Source organism: Sinocyclocheilus anshuiensis, unplaced genomic scaffold, assembly GCF_001515605.1.
Source record: "Sinocyclocheilus anshuiensis isolate Anshui unplaced genomic scaffold, SAMN03320099.WGS_v1.1 scaffold2926, whole genome shotgun sequence".
NCBI lineage: Eukaryota > Metazoa > Chordata > Actinopteri > Cypriniformes > Cyprinidae > Sinocyclocheilus > Sinocyclocheilus anshuiensis.
In genome coordinates, this window is record NW_015547864.1 from 151,742 (window position 1) to 160,464 (window position 8,723).

At 37.3% G+C, this 8,723-nt stretch overlaps 2 protein-coding genes across 4 annotated transcripts in view; one reads left to right on the top strand and one right to left on the bottom strand.

Moving 5' to 3' along the window:
• LOC107704674 (sentrin-specific protease 7-like) overlaps positions 1-4,288 on the bottom strand; it is a 35,995-nt gene extending 31,707 nt beyond the window's left edge. For 2 of the 3 annotated variants that reach the window (XM_016507661.1, XM_016507660.1), the window contains exons 1-5: positions 3,977-4,288; positions 2,255-2,359; positions 1,869-1,969; positions 410-649; positions 214-311 (exon numbers count right to left, since the gene is read on the bottom strand). In XM_016507661.1, coding sequence (XP_016363147.1) covers positions 214-311; positions 410-649; positions 1,869-1,969; positions 2,255-2,359; positions 3,977-4,018 — 586 coding nt within the window. In that variant the 5' untranslated portion in view covers positions 4,019-4,288. The remainder of the gene's footprint in view (positions 1-213; positions 312-409; positions 650-1,868; positions 1,970-2,254; positions 2,360-3,976) is intronic. The other variant, XM_016507662.1, reaches the window with a different exon arrangement.
• A 445-nt stretch (positions 4,289-4,733) lies between these two features.
• Positions 4,734-6,988, top strand: LOC107704671 (uncharacterized; the record flags this gene model as incomplete). The annotated part of the gene is made up of 5 exons (XM_016507658.1): positions 4,734-4,964; positions 5,120-5,178; positions 5,549-5,789; positions 5,907-5,976; positions 6,847-6,988. Coding segments are annotated over exons 1-5 (713 nt in total), but the record flags the coding sequence as incomplete, so codon positions are not given.
• Between the last annotated feature and the right edge of the window lie 1,735 nt (positions 6,989-8,723).

Sequence of the window (8,723 nt, forward strand, 5' to 3'; positions counted from 1 at the left end):
ATTTAAAAAATACAAAATAAAAAAATAAATAATAATAATAATAATAATAATAAATATTAAGTTTACAAAAAATAAATAAAACTGACAAAAACACAATAAAATGATTAAACTGAAATTAAAATGGAATCGGAAAACATAAAAAAAATAAAGCTATTTAAATATTAATACATTTCTATATATAAAATACTAATGATACTTAAGACATGGATGTACCTCTACGAGTCTTGAACGAAGAGCTTTCAGACGCGCCCGTATGGTTCTCATCATGGCAGAGAAGAGTATCTGATGCTCTTTTGGGTCTCCATCTGAAACTAATAAACATATATGTTATAAAACCCACTAGATCATACCGAAATCTCCTGCTCTGGAGCACATGCACTAACCGCCATACCATGGTTCAGATTCTCACCTGTTATTTCCTGTGAAGTCTCTGCCTGCGGTGGGAGTTTGACATTGGGCTCTGAAACCGGGTGTCTCGGACACCTTACTGGGTGTCCTGTTCACTTGAACAGGGCTGATTTGTATCGGTTGTTTGTTCATTTTAAAACTGAATACTCCACGTGCAGCTGCTTTGGGAATGTTATCTGAGCAGGTGCGTGTGCATGAGTCCGGTGAAAGATCCCCAGCACTGAGAGACGGCCTGACGGGTCTGCAATACAAAAATAAAACACAAATACAAAAAATAATATGTGCCGTTATGCAACTATTAATGATGTTTTTCTCTCTAAATGTGGCTCAGATCATTGTTACAACATAAATCAATATTTTTTTTTACCTGTTTTATCATCCGCTAGGAAAAAAAAATGCAAGTGTGGCTGCTCAAAAGATGCACAATTTAATAATTAGGGTTAGGAATTAATTTCGAATAACTAAGATTTGTTAATGTTTTTGAAAGAAGTCTCTTATGCTCACACAGCCTGCATTTATTTGATCAAAAATACAGTAAAAAAAAAAAAACAGTACTATTATGAAATATTATTACAATTAAAAATAACTGTTTTTTATTTGAATATATTTTAAAATGTAGTTTATTCCTGTGATCAAAGCTGAATTTAAGCATCATTACTCCAGTCTTCAGTGTCACATGATCCTTCAGAAATCAGTCTAATATGCTGATTTGATGCTCAAGAACCATTTCTTCTTATTTAATTATTAATTTATTTATTTATTTTTGTGGGAACACTACCATTCAGAAGTTTAAAAAAAATGCAAGGATGCATTAAATTCATTAAAAGTGACAGTAAAGACATTTATAACGTTACAAAAGTTTTATAAATTATATTAAATTATGAGTATTTTGATAAAAGCATCTGCTAAATGACTAAATGTAAATGTAAATAAATGCTCTTTAAACTTTCCATTCATCACAGAAGCTTGAAAAAAAATTGTATTATAGTTTTCATAAAAATATTAAGCAGCAATTTTCAACATTAATAACAAGAACCGTTAATAATAATTGAGCACCAATAATAACTGAGCCAGCATATTAATATAATTTCTGAAGGATCATGTGACAGTGAAGACTGGAGTAATGGTGCTGAAAATTCAGCTTTGCATCACAGGATTAAAATACAATTTAAAATATATTAAAATAGAAAAGTTATTTTAAATTGTAATATTTTTTCACAATATTACTGTTTTTACAGCATTTTTTTAATCAAATAAATGCAGCCTTGGAGAGCATAGACTCTTTCAAAAACATCAAAAAACTATTTAAAAAAAATCATAATTGCTCCAAACTTTGGAGCGGTAGTGTAACAGTGAAGCTGGTCTTAGCACACACCACTTACAACGTGAACAAGCAGCTCCATCTAGTGACAGTTTCCAAACTTTCAAAGCATCCAAAGCATGGTATTCTGAAGTCTCACCTCACTGATTCACTCCTCTGACCGTCTTTTAACATCATATTTCCATTAGAACTGCTTTTATGAGGCGTTCTTCCATTAAGAGTGACTGAACCCCACTGCCTCTGTGAGACAAGAAATATTTGAGTTGCTTTATATAAAGAGACTGTAATGGGACTAAATGGATAACATTTTATTGGCTGATTATACAGACATTTGTGTATTAGTGTAGATCAGGGGTCTCCAGACTCGGTCCTGGAGGGTCTGTGTCCTGCAGAGTTTAGCACAAACACACCTGAACCAGCTAATACTAGAAACATCCAGACAGGTGTGTTGAGGCAAGTTGGAGCTGAACTCTGCAGGACACCGGCCCTCCAGGAGACCCCTGGTGTAGATGATGCCATCATTACCTTGTATGAGTTGCTGTCCTGCAGTCGAGACAGTGGAGACTGCATGTCAAGACTGCATGAACCTGACGGCTGCTTCTTTTTGGGGATTCTGAACGGGACTGCCATCTACAACACACATTATATTAGTTAGGATATTGAAATTATAACATATTTTTTAAACATTTTACTTTTACACCAAGACAAATCAGCTTAATATACTATAGCAAACGTGTGTATTTTTGGAAATGTATTATTTTTTTTTTTTTAAATCTAAAGACTTGTAATTTGTATAAACAGGGTTTCTGCAGGTTTTATGAAGGTGAAGACTTTTTAAGACCAAGTAAAGACCATTTAAGGAATAAATGGACGGAATTAAGAAAAACCAAACATTAATAAATTAGTATGTTCTCAAGATGTAAATGTCTAGGAAGCACACAATGAGTTGTATTTCCAACAGATCTCCATTACTTTTTAGTTAATTTTACATACATACATATTCCACTAAAATATGGAAATAATCACTTTAACTGTACCTGCAAAACATACATTTACATGAGATGCAAACTAAAGATATGAAGTGTCTTGTTTTCTGAGGAATTGATCAAAATAAAGTGAAAAAATAATCATACCCCACCGACAGATATTTGTTTCATGTTTTAAGCAAAAACTCACTTCATCTTGTTCAATTTCTCAGAAAACAAGACTTCTTATCTTCATTCTCAAGTAAATCTTGATTTAAGAAAGTTTAGATATTTCTATTGGAAAACAAGACAAAAACACTGAAGTTTTTTTTTTTTTTTGCAGTGAATGCAACATTTAATGCCAATACTTTATGAATTTAAGACCTTTTTTAATGCCTTAATTTGTGCAAATTTGTGCACGTTTTAAGACCTTGATTAAACTATGTTTATATATATTTTAATTTATTTTTGTCTCTAAACCATAAATGTGTTTCTCTGAACTCAAACTATAATTGATATGGTTACATATGATGCAAAACATTATTATTAACATTACAGTATGCCAATTACTACAATGAATCAAAATAAAACAGACTAAAGTTTTAAAAATAAAATAAGATTATGGTTTTCATAAGTAAATAAATAGAAATATACAGATCTGCTACAATTTACACACACTTATTCGCAGTTTGATCTTTAAAAGGATAGTGTTCTAGTTACAAAATAATAATAATAATAATAATTATTATTATTAGAGTCATTGTGATATTGGCAGCCCAGATATTGTAAGTTCAGCATTTATTTTTATAAACCAATATGCACAATTTAAATCTTTCCAAGCAGCTCAGGTTGGGAATCTTTCTGTCTTCCATAATTATTATTCTTGCAAAATTTAATTGAGTATCTAGACTTCATTTGTAAGTGAACAGCAGTGACCAAAGCTGTGAAGAATATCAGAATAATCCTGTAAACGTCCTCAAAATGCTCATTTCACACAGGGTTGTGATTTTTAAGGCTGTTTAAATGTGTATACGTCTATCTGACTATCAATTCTGCTACAATCTCACTGACCTCTAATCAAACACAGGACATAAAACACCATGCTCGAGCTATAATCGTATATACTAGAAATAATAATTACAATATAAGTATCTAGAACCTCTAGAGATCATGAATGTGATTACTGTCAATCAGTTTAAACATTCAGCACTGGCTGCTGCACTCCAGGGCCATTACTATTACAGATCTGAGCTGATTTAAGCTTCTTAAACGCCATACTTACATCACACACCTGTCTGAGACTCGCTCTACGAATATCAGGCATGGGCTATAAACGGGTGAAGGCACTTCTAAATCATTCTGGTCAGCAGAACATCAATAAGTGCACTAGGAAGTGGGCATCCCTCTTTCTGTTTATGTGCGACGCTCGTTCCAGTTCTTCTTCTTTCGTCTGCAGTTTGGCGGTTGTCGGGTAAATAATCGGCATCGTTACAGCGCCATCTGGTGTACAGCAGGAATTACAGCTTGTGATCAAATCACGTGTTCAAAATACTGCGAAATAATAAAGCATCGTTTGCTTATCAGATTTTTTATGTAATTGACCCTTCGCTAAGCCACGCCCGAAAACCGCCACTGGCCAATCGTGGCTTAGCAACCGTAACTAGGCGCGGGAGGTCTCGCAAGCTTTCGCGCGAGGGAAACATGCCGAAGCGTTGTGCAAATCTGATACCCGGTATCCTAAAAGTTTGGACGGGGTGGTGGAATTTTTTCCCTTCCCGAAACCTAAAACCCAAGGGGAGAAATGCCGGGCGTGGATCAAGCAGTGTGGGAGGCCCCATTCACAACTAAATGTCGACAGGATTAACAAAAACACCTACGTTTGCTCCAAGGTAAGAACACGCCAATGTTAGCTAGCTAGCTAACTCAGCACAGCATTGCTTGGAAATAATGACGGTTCTTTGTTCATAATGCATATATTTGAACGTAAAATAAGATGATTAAAGGCAAGACGGAGGCTGACTGACATACTTAGGCGCGGGAGGTCTGGCAAGCTTTCGAGCGAGGGAAACATGCCGAAGCGTTGTGCGTATGGATTGTGCAAATTTGATACCCGGTATCCTAAAAGTTTGGACGGGGTGGTGGAATTTTTTCCCTTTCCGAAGCCTAAAACCCAAGGGGAGAAATGCCGGGCGTGGATCAAGCAGTGTGGGAGGCCCCATTCACAACTAAATGTCGACAGGATTAACAAAAACACCTACGTTTGCTCCAAGGTAAGAACACGCTAATGTTAGCTAGCTAGCTAACGCTGCACAGCATTGCTTGGAAATAATTACATTCTTTGTTCATAATGCATATATTTGAACATAAAATAACATGATTAAAGGCAAGACGGAGGCTGACTGACATACTTTAAAATATATTTCAGCATTTTGTTAATCGACGGCCTACCCCGGAGTACCCCAATCCGATCGCGGCTCTCCCGGGGTTACTTCTAAGGAGGGAACATCAGGGGGCTTGCCGGAGATCTCCGAGAAATCATTTCATTAACAGTAGTCACTTATGTGCTGTCATACCTGTTTACTACCGTGTAGACTTTATTTGGGCAGCGAGATTTATTACAGAACACAGCATGCTCTCATGCTTTATACAAAGTGCATTTTATTTGTTTCTGGTAAGAAACCAATACAGGATCAAAACCCCAACAAAACAACAGTGTAATAAAATTTAAGTTAAGTTATTAGAAGGGTTTGTTAAACTTTAATGATTTCATGAAGACAACTAAACAATTGTTAAACTGATTGTTTACTGAATCATGTGTGACAGGAAGCCAGCACCCGATCGCGGCTCTCCCGGGGTTAGTTCTAAGGAGGGAACATCAGGGGGCTTGCCGGAGATCTCCGAGAAATCATTTCATTAACAGTAGTCACTTATGTGCTGTCATACCTGTTTACTACCGTGTAGACTTTATTTGGGCAGCGAGATTTATTACAGAACACAGCATGCTCTCATGCTTTATACAAAGTGCATTTTATTTGTTTCTGGTAAGAAACCAATACAGGATCAAAACCCCAACAAAACAACAGTGTAATAAAATTGTATTCCATGGGGTTATCAAAAGTTAATTTATTAGAAGGGTTTGTTAAACTTGAATGATTTCATGAAGACAACTAAACAATTGTTAAACTGATTGTTTACTGAATCATGTGTGACAGGAAGCCAGCACCTCAAACTCCACCGAGGACACATTTCACAGTACATCACAACAGAGTGACTCTACCTATGGTAAGTTTAAACCGCTATTTGTATCTGTTTTTAGTTACTGATTGCAACTGGGAAGGAAGTAATCAAAGAAAAACTAATCTAATTTGTCTTTCATCTCACCCCACTTTTCTACATCTAAATGTATCCGCTGCAAGTGGTAGTCTTCTGCACACATTACAAAGAAGTCACACCAAGGCATGCCTGTGAGTCCCAGCTGCCCTATTATTTGGTAGTAATACGCGTGGGTCTCCTTTAGCTTGTAACCACCATCTGCCTGTCTTTGGAGATAGGGACAGTCTTGGCAGCTGTTCTTTGCTGGACATTTAATTTCCAAAAGGCCAAAGCTTGTACCATCTACGACCTTCCTGTCTGGGGATGTGCCAAGGTGTGGAGCATGGGGGTTCACTACAAAGTCGCAAGGGTATACCAGATTACCTGTTACGTTCGAGTACTGCTGCGCTGCCACAGGTTCTAGCTCTACCCCTCTCCTCATTGCTTTGGTCTGCATTTTGGATGTGCCCCTGATTCTCACAGCCAAGGTGTCAAAGTCAACTCTCCTAGAGCATATTGCCTTGAACACACTTGATGTTAGTCGGGGAGCCCAGGCAAGATGCCAGATGTGATTTGTATCTTGTTGTCTGGTCTCTCTTTCTAAAGCTAAAGACTGGGATGGTGTGATTGTCAATTTTCTGTAACTACACATGTTTTTTCATGCAGCACTGCACAGAAATTTGACAGCTGGGTTGGCAGAGGGAAATCCGGGAAGTCGTTTGACGGCTGGTTCGCAGATGATGGTCCTGCAGAGTCAAGGAGAGGAAGCTGTAAAACAGAAGAAAATAACATAAATTAGTAACATTCCATGTTTCCTTTCTCTTTTTTTGTCATTTACAGAAGAACATGATATGGGCGACCATGGAGAGCAACTGAGAACTCTGCAGGACGCATTAGCCAATCACAAGCAGGACATCATAAATCTGAAGCTTCAACTCGAGGCAAAGGATGGCCAACTCCATCATCTTCAAAAGGAACTTCAGTATTCTGCCTTTTTAATAAAGCAATTTTCTCCTCTGTAACTGAGAAGGTCCTAAAAAAGAATACCCTATCAATACAAAGGTAGGGGTTTTATATGACAAAACTTTGCTGTACTTGGAAACCTGCCTCTCTAATGTTATGGTTTGTATATTATAGTATTGTTTTATTTTCATTAGGCTATTGATTGAATTGACATTATTGTTTATTATTTCTATTCTCCTTAATGTAGTCTTACCAACATTTTAAAACTGTTCACTGTTAATTTTAACTATTGTATTGTTTTTATTTGTATGTCACTTTGGACAAAAGCGTCTGCCAAATCCCATAACTATAACCATAAACATAATTTTCAACTTACCTACTTCCTGCATACCGACAGTCGATTGGTCGCCGCATACGGTTTTCATTGGCTTTAGCGACAACTACCGATGATATTGGCACTGCCCTTATTTTGTTACCCCTTGGCTTGTGCCACTGCTGTGGTAGACTCATGCAGGAGGACTTTGTTTGTGTTGTTGATGATGTATGGCTCGGCTCAGCTCAGCATCTCTGGCTCTTGCCAGGTCCAAGGCATAGATTAGACCCACGACGTGTGAGCAGTAGCCTGGCGCACTAAAAATATAAGCGGGAGAATGTTATCATTGCAAAGTGTTCATGCTAATGTCTTGTGTTTGTTCCACAAGACTTATGGATAAGCTGTTTGATTTATAATTATTAGATTATTTTAAAATTTCACTTGCCCTGCTGTGCATGAACATAGCTGTTCCTCAATTTGTGTGTTTCCCATTTGAATGGTCAGCGTATGAGGCGGCTGCTGCTTGCGCTGGGACCTATAGGCTTTAGCTTCAATTTTGATGAAATTATTCTCTAATCGGTTGCATATTATGTCGTGGATATATCCCTCGAATGCATACTGCAGTCCCTTTTGTCTTGCTCTCTCAGATATTTCACCTGTTCGCCAAAAATTACTAATTATCTCCTTGGGAATGTCTGACACCGGTGCATACATACTGTAATAGACGTGCCAGGCGTGAAAACTTGACAGGCGTAGCAACAGTAACTAAGGAGGGCGGGACTTAGCGAAGGGTCAATTGGAGGTTATGTGCCTTGCTCAAGGGAACCACAGTTGTGGGTAATGAGAGTGGAAGAGAGTGCTGTTCATTCTCTCAACTGCTCCACACTTCAACAGCCTTCAACAAAAGTACAAATGTAAATAAAGAAACACTCACTCCAACAGAAATACAAATTTAAATCATTAAGACATTCCAACAGAAGTAAAAAACAAAGAATTGAAAAACCTCAACAGAAGTATGTACCATGTAGTATAAAATGACACAATTTCATCTATGATATGCCTGCTTTTGTGTGTGCAAGTGTTTGTATCCAACTATGTGCTTAAGTGTGCATAATGCAGTGGTTCTCGACCTTTTTTTCTGGGCCGCACTATGGTCCAAGTGCAAGTCTCACGGGCCGCACGCATATCATTTACATATTACGTCACCAATACAAACCATTCATTGAAATAAATAATTATACTCACCATTAATAAAACACCTGATGCTGTCAGGAGCTGACCAATTTTGTGAAATTCGGCTCGAAAGGAGTAACAGCACAATGAAGTTGCAGTCTGTAAGAGTAAGACGTGCACGGAAGTGTAAAAGTAGACCCTTCACAGTTTAGAATGATGTATCACTCTTACCTTTATGAGTAAAAATGATGGCGTATCCACTGAAAAA